Source organism: Phyllobates terribilis, unplaced genomic scaffold, assembly GCF_046119375.1.
Source record: "Phyllobates terribilis strain yellow unplaced genomic scaffold, ASM4611937v1 Scaffold_8__6_contigs__length_399053987, whole genome shotgun sequence".
Classification (NCBI taxonomy): domain Eukaryota; kingdom Metazoa; phylum Chordata; class Amphibia; order Anura; family Dendrobatidae; genus Phyllobates; species Phyllobates terribilis.
This window is the reverse complement of record NW_027362768.1, coordinates 125978883-125996733: the sequence shown is the minus strand read 5'-3', so window position 1 is coordinate 125996733 and position 17851 is coordinate 125978883. Positions and strand designations below refer to the sequence as shown.

Here is a 17851-nt window from a genome sequence, read left to right as displayed (position 1 = left end):
CTCCCGAACAGAACGAGCTCACTGACTGCTCTGCAGTTAACTCAGTCTGCAGCTAGCGATGGGCAAAGGACATTGACTGTCTTAAAAGCTAAAAGAAACCCAATAACAATACAATTTTAGCACAAGATACATGCGTAATAAAAATGCCCTGAAGGTGTCCATGTCCTTTAAGAAACCAGTCCCACAAGCAGCAGCTCTTCAGCCAATGCTCCATGATCACAATAGAAGATTTTCGAGATAAACCTCTGGGATCACTGTATAATCAGAAATTGAACTTTTTCAACACTTAATTATACTTTTGCAAAAGCAGCAAGGTATGTCTGGATCAGATAGTTACTGATGAAATAAAGGAGGTGCTGATCTAGGAGAAATCCCAAACTTTTTTTGGGACCCTTACCATGGTGGGGTGGGGGCTAATAGACTGCTACATTATTAGATCTGATTGATTTTTGGAACGTGGCGTCTTAAACCAATGCTGGTTATTCCTTACGACCACTGGGGAAGCGATGCGGCACAATTTCACCTGTAAGAATTGGGCTGTCATCATTGAGAGAATGGTGATTTTCTTCTTGAATAACACTGTAAAAACTGCAGCAACTACAAAGAAGTCTTAAGAACAAGGCACATGGGCAACTGGCTGCCATGTTTTATGGCATTATTGAATTCTATAGATTTGACACCGTAGCGCGTGCACACACGACCGCGCAGCGCCACGGCACGTGGACACCACTAAAGCGGAGTGTACATCAATTTTGTCACGGAAATGTCCGACGAATCCATGATCGGTCACGGGCCATTTGAAGCTGGTTTTTCAATTATGCCATGTTGCTGATGAGACAATCCTCTTCCGTTGCCGGTCTCCGCACTCTGTATGCACTATGAGCAGTGAAGGCTTCTTATGACACATTGGCATTAACTACTCCTTCGACCCGACACTTGTCCTTCCGTTTTGGTCTAACGTTGTGCAATTGTTGCGCCATTGTCCTAACGGCACTGGAATAAGTTACGTAATCTACAATCAGGAAGGAGAATGGTCCCTTATCGTTCCAACTCCACTCAATGCATTTCTTTGCCTAGAAAAGATACATGCTGCAGATGGCAATACTGAGTTTGCAAGTTCACTTACAGCCATGATGTTACACCAAAGGATGGAGTATACTCGACCGGTATATATACACACTGTCAGTGTAGGAGGACGGTTGAGAAGGGATGAACAAAATTAACCAGCCATCAAAAAGAAAGAATAAAGTGAGGACCCATCAGGAATAAGAATTAAGAGATTAGGAGGGAATGCAATCTGGTAAATTACAGATTATCCCTAAATCTTGCTGACCCCAAGCTTATGGCACCAATGGAGCACCGACAACTATTTAGAGCAAGCGACTGTTCTGTACAAAAAAAAGACTACTTATTACAATAGCACTGGTCTTGGCATGATTTGCACCCCGTGGCTTTGCAGCGATGAGGACATACATTGTATATAAAAAAGTGGTCACCCAGCTGTAAAAGGACACACTCAGCCCAGAATCATAGGCAAGGAGCCCATTTAACTGGGGACAAAAAAAAAGAATAATTCAGGTCGCTGTCTGGGTAAACCAACCAGACACAATCTTATAATGAAATGTATGCCCCCGATACTCCAACTTTGTTGCCATTTTAGGGTTCCCTAAGCTCAGTTCCGTCAGTGAAGCTTCAAAGCCATTATTAGGAAAGAAATAAGATTTTCTCCAACGAGAAGGGGGTGGGGGAAAACTAAGAAGGTTACAGAGATCAGAAAATCTTTGGTTATTTAAATCAAGAGTGAAAGGAGGTTGCAAATCTCAATATTGCTCAGGAATGCAGCATTTGTTTCGAGGTGGCATGGTGGACATTAGAGACCGCTCACAGTCCTATTCATGCCATGCTGGCTTCACATGGGAATACATTCAGTAATACATTGTGCAAAAGGCATTGGAGCAGCAGTCAGTTTTGCCGATTACGGTCAAGGTCCGGCTTGATATGCACAACTGAGAAACAGTACAAGGACGGTTTAGGTCAATGCCATGAAGACAAGGGAAGGATGGGATCGTCCAGAAACCGAATCACACAGAGAACGTCCCCTGCATGAGAAAGTGGAAAACTAAGCATCCCGGATATGTATCCATTGCTGGTATTGGTGTTTTGTCAGTAGGGAGAGAAGTAGTAGAGCCATTCTGTTCTCAAAATCTGTTGTCACAGACCATTTCCATGTAGGTACCAAGAAAACATTCAGTAACAAAGCGAGGAAGTCAGTAGTAGATTCAACACCGGAGGGGTGGACGAGGTCGCTGCGTTTTTTCCAACGTTCACAGTTTCTCCTCCTCTACATGGCAGGTCCAAGAGCGTGGCTTCAAGTAATCCAGAAATGTGGGCTGTAAAACAAACACCATTAGTGTTAGACCAAACAAGAAGTTAATTGGCAGACCTGTCAAATCTCATAGGAGTTAGCAGATTCGCCCCAGAAGTGTTCACAGCTGAGGAGTGTGACCAACCTGGATGGATACAGGGAGTGGTTTTACTTATTTTACAGCCTTATGTTCAGCTATTTGCAATTATGTATGAACAGCCTAATTTTAAATACAGAACACCTATATTCACGGAAGGTATAAATAAACGGACACTGGGCAAGCCCAGGGAGATTGTTGAAAATCACAAGTCTACATATTTCTTCTGTTCTCAACATCCGGAGACTGAATCCTAAGTTAGAGCTGCTCTAACAGTACAATACTACAGGCCTTACTAGGTCGTTAATAAAGTTAAATATTAGTCCTCCTACCACCAGACTTCATGCTTTTAAACCAGCCATTATACACAGGCTGATAGTCTGAACTTATAAGACCGCTCATTCTCCTGTATGAACATGGTAAAGAACAGTAGAAGAAGCAGCTCATTCATCGGCTGATCCCATCTTATGTGGCCTAACCTAAAAAAAGAACTGCTGTTGTCAGCAATTTACACAGGAACAAAAAACTATATAGGGATTGAAAAATTGCATTAAGCATATGGTTTGCATCAACCCATTGTAAAAAAGCCTCTTGGTAAAAATTTACTTGTGTAGAAGAACTCCTATTTTAGCCGGTTTCAAAAACCTTGTTTTTTAATACATGAAAAGCTCTGATTTTCAGCAGCGTTTGATCAGTGTACTCATCCCCCCCTCTCCCCATTAGTTTTATGCTTATGTAAAAAGAAAAGGAAATTTCTCAAACTTCTGTAAAACGATCAGTGAAAAACAGACAATGCCAGCAGTGCGTTGAGCTTTTCCATCAACACAGTTTCAGTCGTGACTCGGATTAAAAATAAATAAAAATCTAACATGTTGCTTTTTCTGTAGATATATGTACCCATTATAGTGTTAGGGGCTGTTTACATGATCTATCCGTGAAAGGAAAGATATAATTAGAGCATGTCCAAGAAAATTGGACATGTGAAACAGGCCTTAGACACACAATAAAACTTAGGAGTGTACAGATCATTGGATCATGGATGGCCAATTTCTTATTTCTCCGAGTGAGAGTTGTAACTTACATTGCTGAGTGTACAGTGGCGATGTGCGTACCACTCCTGAGAGTAGAGGCAGAGCAGGACGCCTTGCCCCAAAAACAGTGATGTCCACATGATCACATTCCAAATGGGACCTTTCCGACGGTCGTGAAGGATGAAGTTAAAGATCACTGCAATTAAAGAATTACATTTATTTTACCCTAAGAAAATAAAAAAGAGCCAAGAAAGAAACACAGAGGGATCATCTGCACCTAAAATATTCCCTCTTGCACAACCTACATATAACGTAACAGATCTGCAGCACAAATCAGGGATTGCAAAAGGCAAACTCTAGTAAAAATACTGCAAATTTCACTATGGGTTTCCAAAACTGTAATCTGCGGCAGAAAATTAAGATCTGCAATACATGGATTGTTTGTTTTTTTCTTATCAGATCTTCACTCACTTATTTTAGTCCATTTCTTTTCAGTCAAGCAAAAACCTGGAGCCAAAATGTTTCATCTCCCTAAAATCTCAGTCTGCTGCACATTCATTTTTTTTTTTTTACTCAATACACCTAAATAATAATTTATAACATGCATGGTAATAAATACACTTATGGATGGACGGACCCTTCATTGAGACTATACTTTGGCAGAGGCCGGGTTAACACATCCGCAAATCACAGTCCGAGGATGGACTGATGTCCGGACCGATCGCAGGTCTCCTGACCTGGACACAACAGCCTCATAGGCATATATGAGGTTAGTGAATTTGGGTCAGTCCGTACATAGCGGTTCATAGCCAGACCGCGATTTGTGGATGTATGCAACCAGGCTAAGGGAAGAATCAGATGGCTGTATAACTCGGATGGGGATTGCATTGCAATGCTCAGACTGGCCAGCGGCTCTCCCGACCCGAGTGGGACTGCTGCATAGAAATACATGCCGCCATGCTCAGGTTAGGTGATCCATTGGCCAGTGCGGACATTGCGATACCCATCCAAGTTACCCAGCTGTCTGACTCTTCCCTAACAGATAGTAATCCAGAGCAAGAACCCCTCTCCAGTCTATGAGGTGCATATGAGAAGAGGAGATCCACTTACTGCCAAATCCCATGAAGAGAATGAACAAAACTGGGTAAAAGAATCCAAAGCAGATCCCCAGGGCATATTCATGAACGACAGCAGAGACCATGAAAACGGACAACATGGCAGCTGCTTTAAACCTCCGGCCAAAGAACTGTGGGGAAAAAACAAAAAACAAAACTTAAACGCATACAAAATAGGAAAATAGAAATCCATCCCTACCAATCACCTAAAAAAGGGACATCAGCTAAAGGAACACGTGTAAAAGAAAAATCACATGCAAAAGATGCTGGAGACACAGAGGCGTAAATATAAAGAACGATGCATTTGTGAGTAAAACAGAAGGGAAGGTTCGGCATCTTACCCAGAGGAAGTCCCGATAGGCGTAGTAGTAGAGCCAGTCGTGTACGACCACATTCCAGGTCCGATAATAGTTGGCGAATGAAGTTGAATTCCACCAATCCTGAAAATAAGACAGTTTAGGCAAAATGATGAATTGGTCAATCCAAAAAGCAGAACTACTCTAAGGCTATGTGTACACGTTGAGCTTTTGCAGATGACAAGGAAAACGCTGCGTAAATAAGCTTTTTTTTTTTTTTTTTTTTTTTAAACTTGCTTTTTTTTCTCCATTCATTTGGATAAGAAAAAAAGGGGGAAAATCAGCTCACCCACCTAGAAGATCAACAGCACGGAACCAGTAGTGCTACCAGACGATCAATGAGGAACCAGGAAGATCCAGCTGAACAATCTTCTAAAATCCATAGTTTATTGGGTCATGAAAAAATACATACAATGATTAAGAACTTATCGTTCGAAACACGTTTGCTGTTCCTTCTCCAAGATGGACTTTTTATGTATTTTTTCATGACCCAATAAACTATGGATTTTAGAAGATTGTTCAGCTGGATCTTCCTGGTTCCTCATTCATTTCGATAGGTAAGAAAAACTGCAAAAAAACACTGAAAGAGATGATGTTCTGCAGCTTAGGAAAAAAAAAAAAAAACAACGCATTGGAAGGTTCAAAACTGCTAGGAAAAAATAAGCAGCATGTAAAACAGATAAATCACACAGCTCCTAGAGAATGAAGATAAACCAGGAGCCTCCGCTTTCCCCATCAATGATCAGCTGACGATCTGCTTTAATAACTAATTATGCAGCAGAATACGCCATCTTCTGTAAGGACAGGATATTACATGACGGGAGCGTGTCCTTCGCCTTCTTTACAGTGACTGATGAAGATACACAGCAGCCATCACCAGTGGATATAGCGGAGTCATACCTATGGGGCACACGGTGCAATATTTTGCCACTTTATCTGATAGTAGAATGACCGTCTCTGTAATACGCTGCCCTGACATAATGCAAGTGTCCCATAACTTTAGTCCCTGGGATTGCCTCATGTACAATTTTCATATTCTGATCCCTGATGAAGACAGCCGTAGCTGTCGAAACGCGTAGGATTGCACTTTGACCCAGCACAAGAGGCACCAGCCAGGCCTCCGTAACATCAGTACTCTGCGTACCACGTGACCGTTCGTCACGTCGCTTCTCTCTCGCGCGCCTTCTCCTGGAGCGCGCCCCTTCCCTCTCTTCTCCCCTCTCCTTCCCGCTACCCGGAACAGCGAACACGCGGCAGTCACCGGCCGGGACTCCGCATTCGCCCCAGATCACTGACACCATCTGACATCGCGGGACAACTTACTGTAAGTAGATTCGGGCCACGGCCCCACAGCACCGCACACCACAGTCTTACAGTGACGACAATTCTTCTCCTCCCAGAAGCACCTGCAGTTCCACTCTACCCCCTAGCAATTGGGATAAGCACTACCAACTGCAGCCTCCTACTGCACCATCCTGCTGCCATCCAGACCCTCTTCTAGGTACTCCAACCTTACAATACCGACTAATGACCAACGTGCCAGCTCTATTTAACCTTTTTACTGATCTCATTTAGTCCGCCAGACGCTGACCACCTCTAGCTCAGTCAGAGCCTCCTGATGCAGCTGTAGCCCCGTACCTCACCTATCTTAGGCTAACAGTCTCAGAAATTACTACCTACTTGAGACATCACTCAGACCAGTCGCTTAATCCTATACCAGCAACCGGGCAGGTAATTATAACCGTATACCTCCAGATAAAGCATCCACTGTGTTTAACTTGGCTACTTCGCCAAGACTGACACCACTATACACTCATTGATCGCTTACTTATTTTTAGAACCAGAGCCTCCTGCTATATGGTAGTCTACTAAACTTTGACCTGCCTGGCCCATCCAGAGCCTTCTGGTGCAGTCTTAACCAGCTATTGAACCCACCTAAGGGGACAATATTCACTAGTCTAATTTTACTTTTCCTGAATTCTCTCTGGGAGATTCTTTGGACACCTCCCACCGTTTCTCCAGCATTACAGGTACCCACTCTATTTTTTTCCCAAGCAATAGCTTACTATCGCTATACATATTCTTAATATTTTCCTTTCAGTACGATCTAGAACCATTTCCATTCTACTGGCGTCATCACCCTAGGAGGATCGTCCCATCTGTAACTATACTTCGAATCCTACCCTTCACTCCTCCTTCACAGGTACACCTACCAGACCAACCAAATAATCGGGCATCACCCATTATTCCTCTATTTTTACATCTCCTTTATTGTCCCTCCTAGATCCACTTCCATCAACAACCCCACTGGATACCCTGCGTACCCTCTACCACCTGCTGAATGCCACATCTATAGCAGGTATTTTTACAGTTCTTCATCCTATAACTATAATTTTATAATTTCATAACCATTTACCTAGTGGGACCCCACCCACTATAATAATACTCCTTCTCCCCTTCTCTTGCTATAGGCATTACGAGAGTCCCTACCTATAAACAGGCCCAGCCGATCCTATCTACCCGTCACATCTGAGAAGGAAGATCTCTTATCTATTTTTAATTTGTATTTATTACTTTATTGATGTTCCATCTCCTCATATAATTAGCTTGGTGCACTCTAAAGCTATTGGTCCACTAATCTGAGTGATACCTATCACCTTTTTATATCCTTGTCCTCACCCTCATACATTTTATATCTTATATTTTATTTGCTCTTTATATCTTCTCAATAAATATTTTTAAATTATCTACCTCTGGCTTCCTTTCTCCAAACCCACTACCACTAGCGCGAATTTACACCTATTACATTAACCTAATTTTCATATTCTATTTAAATTTTTCTGGTAAAAAAAAAAGGGTTTACAACTAATATCGCATTGATTATAGCTTCCACTATCCTATTGATGCAGAATTCCTAAAGGGTTGTAAGGGCTGTCATACAGCTTTGCCTAGAACGTAGTTTGTAGTTCAAGGAGTGAAATCTAGCAAAACCAAACAAATGAGTTGATATACGTGCAATGTGTAAAAGCATGTTCACACTGGCAATTTCACAAACAAAATCCGAGAGGAAAAAAACAAACAAAAACTTATACACTATAGTAATAGAACATTTTAATAACAGTGAGTACTTGGTTAACACCATTTTGATCAAAAAGCATAAAAGCCATTCCACCACGACAAGGTGACCCAAGTTGGTACAGACAGAGACAGGATAGACCGTCCAGACTGGGTTCACCTTGTGGTGGTGGGAAGGTTTTTATGCTTTTTGATCAAAATGGTGTTAACAAAGTCCCATATGTTATTTACATGTACTATTACTATTTTACTCAGTATAGGGAATATGCTCATTTTGGTTTTTTTCTTCTTTTAGTCTCAGAAGAGAAATCTGTGGCAAATACCATTTTATCTCACACCAACTGCAGAGACTTAGATGACTCATAAATGGGCAACATACACAGCCGGCACCTGTCGATGCAGTCCCAGCTCACACAGTACAGAAGCATATTCACTGTAAATGTACAGCGAACGTGGATGAGGTGTCAAAACAGATTAATCTCCAATTGCAAAATCCTAATCTGTTTTGACACCTCATCAATATTCGCTGTACATCAAATGAGAGGGTTTTTCTTTTTTTTGGGGGGGTGGGGGGGTGGGGAGGGTAGTTTATTAGAGTCTGTGGGACATCCATGTTAAATGACTGACCTAATACTACCATAAGAAAGGCCTCTGGAGAAGAAGGGACACATTCAACGCATTACAACCCATCCCTTTACCTTGTAGAACATTCGGTCGGCGAAACGGAGCATCTCAGCAAAGGCATTGAGCCAGCAATGCAGAAAAGCGAAGAAGGCCAGGAAGAGGATGAGCACGCCTGTCAACACAGAACACACAGATATAAATTTCACACCGAGGCCGTGAACCCTGCTCCAAATCCAGGAGGCGACCGAGTACCTGGGAGGATGGAGTTAAAAATACAGAGGACCAGGACACGGAGACTGAATGGCTCCTGGCTGATGTTGCGGAAAAGTGGGATACAGAGTCGGACAAACACGTAGTAGGCGTAGAAGAGACAGCCAAGCACCTGGAGCATAAACCACAGACCATGGATGAGAGAGCAGCCTCACTTACACGACAATAATAATAATAATAATAATAAATAATTATTTTTTTGCAGCGTATCATTGGACTTCAACATGTGGCTGTTTCAATGATTTGCTGCAATACTTCAGTACTGTATCATTTAGTAAGAATGAAAATCTTTTGTGACTCAAGCCCAGGCGGTGACAGCGGCTGTGAGAAGCCCTCCATCTGAGTGCACTGGGCACTCCGTGATTTCATTACAGACAGGGGGAAAACATGAGTCACATCCATTTAAATGCCGCCATCAGGGTAAACTATAGTGATAAGAGCTAGGTCTGATCACTGCTATTAGAGACAGGTGCCAGCTGTATAACACTGATGACAACACCAGGTATGGAGGCTCCATACACCTGCACCTGGGAAAGAATTAAAGGACCAGCGGTTACACGACTTCACTGCAGCGGAGATCAGTACGACTTTTGTTTTATAACATTCTAAGCAATTTATAAATAATTCTTTCCTGGCTGGACAACCCCTAACCGTTAATTAGTCAGTAGAACAATACTTTTCTCATGTATATGGGAACACCGAAAGACATAATAGTAAGGGGGCTGCATAATTGCAGTCTTTACATATAGAAAGGTATAACTACAAGGTTATTATCTTGTTTTTCCCACTGATACATATAGTACTGGTTTGCCTTGAAATAGGTTAATACTTTACCTGAGCGAATTTCGTGGCAACGTATCCCCACCTTATAGATGGATTCCTATGAGACAAACAGATGCACTTCACAAAAAACCCATAAGCATTTGTAATCTAATTATGGGAGCAATAACAGGATGTACAGTGCAGGTCAGAGGTTTATACTGGCCCAATATAGGCCATATTTCGGCCTCCATCAGGTACTGTGAGTCTATGTATCTATTCTATGTGCCCCTTCTTCTACAGAAAAAAATTCTACAGCTCAGAAATAAACTAAATTATCTATAAGATGAAGACGCTCTTCGGGGTATAGACGGCTATTTGCAGAGTAAATATTTTTTTTTTGTGAAATTTCAGCAGGCAGCAGATACACGACCTGCGAGGATGGAAGTTGTAGACAAAGGTCAGCAATGTGCTGTCAAACAGTACAAAGTTGAGAAACTCCTTTACCTTGGATAATTGTCTCGGTAAATCAGGGTAGGCGCAAACAGGAAATACAAGTATTGTGTAACTTGTGGGACTGGAACAATCGCTAAAAGAAAAGAAAACAAGATTTACCCATTCCATGCAATGTCAGCAACATAAAGCAAAATACTACGGAATATTCCAGAGGATGGAATTCTATATTCCAAATTCTACATATCACATCCGCAAAAAGACCTCTAGTAAGTGGCAGACCAAGAAATATATTGTAAGAGCAGAAAGAATGCCTCAAGGTCAAGAGGTTTCTAGATCATTCTCAATCTGAAAGTTTCCATCAGAACAAAATCACCCAGATGATGGGATCTCGTGTCCCCAGGTTTAATACTCACTCGACTTTTCTTTGGCAGAAGACAAGACCCGCGGGATATTTTCTCTTATAAATGAATGCACCTTCATAATCAGTCGAACCTGGAAATGAAATATTAGAATAAGAAGTTTATTTACAGGGTTATTCTTGTCTCTAGAAGTTTCCACTGGATGGGTTATAATTGTTACATCGGTTTGGGCGCCACTGCTGGGACCCCCAATAATTGCCAGAATAGTGGACTTATGTCCTCCCCTGGCCTTAAAGTGAATCGAGTGGCCAGCTGCGCATGTGTCCTGTCGCTATGTAATGAGGAGAACTATAAATGAGCACAGCACTCTACCGTATTGGTCAGTACCATAGACCATGAATGGAGCAGCAAGGCACAAGTAGTGTTGTGGCCAGGAGAAAGCATGGGATAGATTTTATCTATGGCGGCAATCAATGGGGGTGCCAGCAGCTGGATATGTATTGCTTTGACAACCATCACCCATCTAGTGGTTAATAAGTTATAATTTTTGCAGCCTGGGATTTTGTAGTCTTCCCTTTCTGAAGAGGTAACAGAGGTTTTATTTTTTTCCCCCATAAATGAACACAGGTGAAAATAAGAAATATGTAATATATTAGATCTGCTTTTTTCTCCTCCTGGACTGATCATTCATTCGCTATTCACGGGTAAAGTTTTTCTTCAGTGCATGCAGATTTTCCCAAAACTGGAGACCGGAGATGACAGTTGGTGCTTATAAGATTGTATGGAGAACTGGAACGGTTGTTTCAGGAGAGCTAGATACAGAATGCCTGTCTGCCTCTAGCTCTTCCCCATAGGAGATGACAGTTGGTGCTTATAAAATTCTATGAAGAGCTCGAATGGTTGCTTCAGGAGAACTTGCAGCAGAATGTCTGTCTGCCGCCAGCTGCTCCCTATAGGAAATGACATTTGGCGCTTTTAAAATTCTCTCTCAGCAATGGAAAAAAATAAAAATCTGTCTTCACCGAACACAGACTTCACCCATGAATTGAGAGTGAATGATCAGTCCAGGGGGAGAAAGAAGCAGATTCCTCTGAGAAGAGATAGTACTTTTCATCTGCAATATAGATTGCTGAAATAAAAATTTAAACTCCAGTTACGCTTTAAAGTAAACTCAGAGATAAAATCCAGAAGCCCAGACTATTACCTGCTCCAGAATGACAATGAACCTGGAAGCCGGGGGTAAATTATGCTGTAGAACTACGTATGCCGGACAGAATCCGAGGCCAAGCGTCTGAAAAGCCAAGTAAAGCGACCCGTAGAAGAGAGACCGTATGGTGCGGTGTGAGGACGTCTTGTATCCCTGGGCCCACGTGTTTAAGAGGACATAGGGGACGATCAGCGTGCTCAAGAACATGCATATCCAGGTGGAGAATACAATGGGGAACTTGCCAAAAGCATAAAACAAAAGATCAAACTCCAAAACAAGCCTGCAAGACAAAGTTAACATAAGTCAGAGGCAAGAACAATAGCAAATGGCAAGTCAACTTATTTAGTTCCAAATTCCAAGTGATTAACAACTGCATTGCCTCAACAGTCAGTATATAAGGACCTCACGATACAAACAGAAGTAAAGAAGCAAATGTCTTAAGTAGATCTGGTCAGATCCAAACACAAAGAGTGGATTTGTACAGGGAAATACTATTCACAGCAAATGTATTGTCTGCGAATTGAATGTCCCTTATTATCCTATGGGGTCTGAGGGCCTAATAAGCACAAGACGTATAGAAAGATACACAACTGGTCTCACTACTCACTGTCCCTGGTATGGTTCTCTTCTTACCGCAGCAATGCGCTGAAACCCTAAGTATCTTCATGCTAGGCCTGGGATGTCCCTAGTCATATTGAGAAGCCTAGGCCATAAGGTCGCATTGCACTTCTTAGAGAGGCTGTCCACTACTTTTACACTGATGGCGTAACCTTAGGATAAATCAGGTCTGATTGGTTAGTGTCTGACACCCAGCACCCCCACTGATCAGCTGTTATCGGTGTCGGCGGGGGTGCTGTTTTTATTGGCTAACATATTGCTGAACTCACACGGACGAGTATTCTTTGACTCCAGACTGCACAATACTTATCTGCACTACTTTCTTATGTTCCTCTTAATTACTTTATTCTTAAGGCCAATTTATTCTAGTGGAATTTAATTCTACTCAAAATTTTCAAAAATCCGTATTTTACAAAATGTGTATATTAACATTATGAATACACATTTTTGAAAATTTTGAGTAGAATTAAATTCCACTAGAATAAATTGGCCTTAAGAATAAAGTAATTAAGAGGAACATAAGAAAGTAGTGCAGATAAGTATTATGCAATCAGGAGTCAAAGGATATCCATCTATTAAATGACAAGGCCGACCGTTTTATAACTTGGCCTTCGTCAAGTCAAACGTACAATTGTGCAAAACGCAGAATTCAGATCAGTCTAGATAACCTTTTATAAAACCTGACATGAAAAAAAAATGTAACAAACAATAAATAAATTTGACAGTACCCAATTGTAATTCATTTAGGGCATTTGTAAGGACGAGGTTAAAAAGGGAAAATTGAATTATGCCGCTTGGTGCTTTGCCTAAAAGCATATCTACTCAATATGCGATGAGCGTGCTACAATATTTTTTTTTTTTTTTACATTTCCATTTTTTTAAAATAATTCCAAAAGTGCAGAACCAGGAGGGTGTATAGATGAGGGAAGAGTAACATATCAGTGCGTGTATGGAGAGAATACGGGTGCCCATTACACCTTAGCTGATAAGTCGCATTCTGATAGCGGAGAAGAAATAAACCAGCAGTTAAAAAAAAAGAAAAAAAAGTCATGTTGTTCTTAAGTCCAAAAACAGTACAGCAAAGCATTTTCAATGTTTCCATTCAAAGGGTAAAATGATGCAAAAATAAAACTGAAGCCACCCACTGAGATGACAGCAAATACCCAACTCACCTGTTCTTGTCGATACAATCCACAACGACTGTACTGAGGATGAAGAGGATGAGGAGAGCGATGAACATGTGGTAGATGGTGCGGAAGTGATTGACTTCAAAGAGTTCACTGTAACAAAACAAGAAGGTCTTTACCTTGTGTTACCAGTTAATACAGGTGGCAGAAAGCCTCATTCATAAGCTCAAACGTTGCCAGACGGTGAGAAAAACACAAAGTCGTGTCGCTCATAGACGCTGGAATACAATTCTGCTGCCGATAAGGGCAACGAGCAACCATGGACCAGACGGCGGACTAAAATCATACTATAAAAGAGGCCGACAGCCATACAACTTACTAGCATACTTGTGCCTGATCAGAAGATATCAGCGCTGGTCCCGGCAGCTCCATTTCTGGCTTTTGTTAGGAAACACTCGTGTCCCCTGTTACTTGTGTGACGGGGGCTAGTTGACTGGCTTATTTTAATAACTAAGCCAGCCCCCCTTCTCCATCTGAAGCAGACGTGGTAAAGAAGAAGGAAGACCTAGTTCTTGAAATTAAGGAGCCTCCTTCACGCCCAGCACTGGTCACATTCCCACCCAAGAAACACCAGCCTGAAATGGAGCCGCCAGGACCTCTGCGTACGAGGTGGCGGCGTGTGAGCACAGTAACTGTACTATGGTCAACGTGGCTCCATGGCCGAGCAGAGATGGCAGAAGTACGGCCCATGCCTGCTACAGCCATCGGTTTGCTTTTTAAAAGAATTTTGAAAAAAAGTGGATACACCTTCAACAAGCGATAAACCAAAAAGTGTCTTTACTTACTCTAGTAAAGAACGTCTTGATACAAATACCTTCCCGTGGTCTGGGGGTTGTCTCAATGTCCTGTAAGTAAGAGTGAGACATTGATGATCACCAACGAGGGGACAGTAAACCAGATGGATAGGACAACATCTGATGCAGCGGTCTGACCACCGGGGGCTCCACCAACTCAACAGTGTACAACCTCTATATAAAAAGAGATCTTTACTTACTGTGAAATTATATTCAAAAAGGGAAACAAATTAAATAACAGATAATTTTCGTTTTCTGCATGAAGAGATCTTTTTGATTTCACCACTTTCAAGGTAATATAATATAATGTATATACACATATTAGTGGAGAATGTATGAAAAATCTTCTTGTATTTTCTGAATGGATCCAGAGTTACGACCGGCATTACAGTCCAGAGCAGCAGTGACTGACAACTCTATTGGTTGTTACTGGAAACAGTCATCAAGCTGGGCTGACAAACGCACCGCTAGCAGCTCGGCCGAGTGCCAATAATACAGAAGGAGTAAGGAGTTCACTCATCAGACCGCTGTGATGTTAACTTTAAAAGGGTTTTGGCCCCTACGTTAAATGTCTGCACAAAAGTAAACTTAATTTGCCCACAATGGGCGTCACTGCATTAATGCTGCAGATTTTGCCCCCGTGGATATAGCTGCAAAACAAATCCGTAGTAGATTGCTCCTGTGTGGATGTGCCCTTCCCATTAATCTCTACCATAGACAAAACTGGCCTATTCAACCCCCAAATATTGGTAACCATGGGAAACATTACCTCACTTTGTGGCCGTCTTTTTCAGCATTTGCAGGGTAACAGTTGCCAGTAGCAGATGAGGTTTCTAGGGAGGTGGATTCTTCTATAAAGTTGTTCACAAACTCATTAAAGTGAATGTCCACTTCCTTCATCAATTCACTCTTTAAGATCTGGAAGCAACGAGGATGGACCAGAATGTGAGGGATACGAAAGAGTGGCGGATAATAATTACAAACGTGACCATTATCTGAATATTAAAAAGACGAGGAACTAAACTTATTACTATTAGGGGTATTGGTCTTCATTTCTGTAAAAAGAGGCATGCGAGAGGCTACCAAACCCAAGCTTTTCTCCAGTCGATTTCCCTTTAGCCCCACTGATATCAGAACGTACTCATTTGGAGTACAGATGATGGTAGTGAAGGGGTCAGTATTGGTCTCCTTCTCTGCGTTTTGTGCCTAAAGAGTAACTTAGAAAGGATAGGAATGGTGCCAATTAAATCTGAGCTCCTCCACACATGGATAAGGAATCAAGGTTCAGTTAGAGTACATCTTTTATTGAAGGCTAATCTTCATTAGTTTCATTTACTTTTTTTAAAGAGTAACTTAAGGAGAACTGTCAGGCTATGTGCCCACGATGCAGAAATGCTCAGGATTGCCCGTGGTGCGCTCGTCTTCACTTGCCAGAAGCTCGCGGTGGACTTAAGGACCTGCGCTGACATCATAGTCCTGTGACGGCAGGTCCTTCAGTGTACCGCGAGCTGCCGGAAAGCCAGGACGGAGCGAAGCAAGACTGCGGGGGCCATCGGAAGGCAAGTATAGATTTATTTTTTAGTTTATACCATTCTTTCGGCCAGGTGGAATGGATTTATATAGTGTGACCAAGTTGACAAGCACTTTCCAAGTGATGCTAAAATCGCTTGGAAAGCGCTTGACAACCCGCGTGCGGAAATGCATGTGAAGAACGCTTCACATCCGCTTGTCCCTGGCAGGAAAAAAGCATGTACAATCCGCATGCGTTTTTTCTGCCAGGGAGATGCAGAAACGCTCAGGAAAAAATCCTGAGCATTTCTGCATCGTGGGCACATAGCCTTAAAGGGAATTTGTCAGCAGGTGTTTTCTTTGTAGTCTGACAGCACCATGATATAGGGACAGAAACCCTGATTACAGTGATCTATCACTTGCTGGTTTGCATGCAATCATTTTTCTAAAAATCAATCACTTTTTTCTGTTGTAGATCTAGCAGAGCTCAGAATGCTGAGCTTTGTATAACCACGCCCACACCACTGATTGGCAGCATCCTGTGTGCACTGAACAATCAGTGGTGTGGGCATGGTTACAGAGATTAGCCTGACTGGCCTGCGCCAGACACCTAGTCCTGCAGTGATAATCTCCTGCTGATAAAACACTGATTGTATTGAAACTACAGAGCACACTGCCTGTTTACAGGGATGTATCACTTATTATGCTGCTTAAACTAATCTAATGCAGTCCTTCATTAATCCAAGCTGCACACACAGCAGCTGGTTTAGGGGTCTGTCTCGCTAACTATAGAAGTAAGAGGAGATAAGGGAGACGCATCCTCCTAATAGATAAGTTGTGTGCAAATATATTATTGGACAAAAGCCATTATTTCTACAGAACGTTACTATGGGGAGGACGTGTCGCTTCTATATTCGTGACAGGCGAGATGGGAGACGCCTAAACCAGACCAAGTGGGATGAGTGAAGATCTTGACATCTGTTTTTTTTGCGGACAGTTGGGTAAAAATATTGAGTAAGTTCAAAAGTGTCCCACTTACTGGGAAAGAAAACTAAGGAATTTTAGCGAAGTTCTGTGATTGTGTGCAACGTGTTTTTGATTAATGTGAATGAAGCTATAGTTGTATAAAATGGCAGCATCACTGCGGATCTGCGAGTTGAGACCGACAGATGTTACCAATACGGAGTATTCAGACCCGGTACGGTCAACATTAGGGGGCCCTGTTCATTGATCCCACCAATAATATCATTTGACTGTTTTTTAAGATCAAAATCAAGATGAATGAGGGTCACTTTAAAACTCCCCTGCTTCCATTAGAAAACATTATCAGCTGTTCTCGGGTGAGTACATGGGTGCAGAAGCCATGGGACTGCGCTTTACCTCTGCTTTCCTCTTCAATTCCATTTTTCTGTTGATTACATGCTCCAAGTCCATAAAACCTGTCAGTAAGACGGAAGAAGTCAGGTCACTGTGCTCTGAACATAGGCAAACAGCGGAGTAAACAGGTATGTGGCTATATCACAGCAAGAAGAAGGACATGGCCCAGCGGGTGCAGAAATGAGCCGAAGGTTCAGTTTATGAGCTTGAGCCAGTCAGCAATAAATAAATAAATAAAATATATATATATATATATATATTCAGACCAAAAGTTTGGACACACCTTCTCATTTAAAGATTTTTCAGTATTTTCATGACTATGAAAATTGTACATTCACACTAAAGGCATCAAAACTATGAATTAACACATGTGGAATTATATACTTAACAAAAAAATGTGAAACAACTGAAATTATGTCTTATATTCTAGGTTCTTCAAAGTAGCCACCTTTTGCTTTGATGACTGCTTTGCACACTCTTGGCATTCTCTTGATGAGCTTCAAGAGGTAGTCACCGGAAATGGTTTTCACTTCACAGGTGTGCCGTGTCCGTTTTAATAAGTGTGATTTCTCGCCTTATAAATGGGGTTGGGACCATCAGTTGTGTTTTGCAGAAGTCAGGTGGATACACAGCTGATTGTCCTACTGAATAG

General features: G+C 41.9%; 1 protein-coding gene across 3 annotated transcripts in view; it reads right to left on the bottom strand.

Moving 5' to 3' along the window:
* Positions 1-2239: 2239 nt before the first annotated feature.
* SOAT1 (sterol O-acyltransferase 1) overlaps positions 2240-17851 on the bottom strand; it is a 38523-nt gene continuing 22911 nt past the window's right edge. For all 3 annotated transcript variants that reach the window (XM_073643257.1, XM_073643258.1, XM_073643259.1), the window contains exons 3-16: positions 17203-17261; positions 15083-15231; positions 14305-14364; positions 13505-13612; positions 11712-11994; positions 10562-10640; positions 10200-10281; positions 9768-9813; positions 8916-9045; positions 8738-8835; positions 4950-5048; positions 4604-4739; positions 3544-3689; positions 2240-2390 (exon numbers count right to left, since the gene is read on the bottom strand). In XM_073643257.1, coding sequence (XP_073499358.1) covers positions 2325-2390; positions 3544-3689; positions 4604-4739; positions 4950-5048; positions 8738-8835; positions 8916-9045; positions 9768-9813; positions 10200-10281; positions 10562-10640; positions 11712-11994; positions 13505-13612; positions 14305-14364; positions 15083-15231; positions 17203-17261 — 1541 coding nt within the window. In that variant the 3' untranslated portion in view covers positions 2240-2324. The remainder of the gene's footprint in view (positions 2391-3543; positions 3690-4603; positions 4740-4949; positions 5049-8737; positions 8836-8915; positions 9046-9767; positions 9814-10199; positions 10282-10561; positions 10641-11711; positions 11995-13504; positions 13613-14304; positions 14365-15082; positions 15232-17202; positions 17262-17851) is intronic.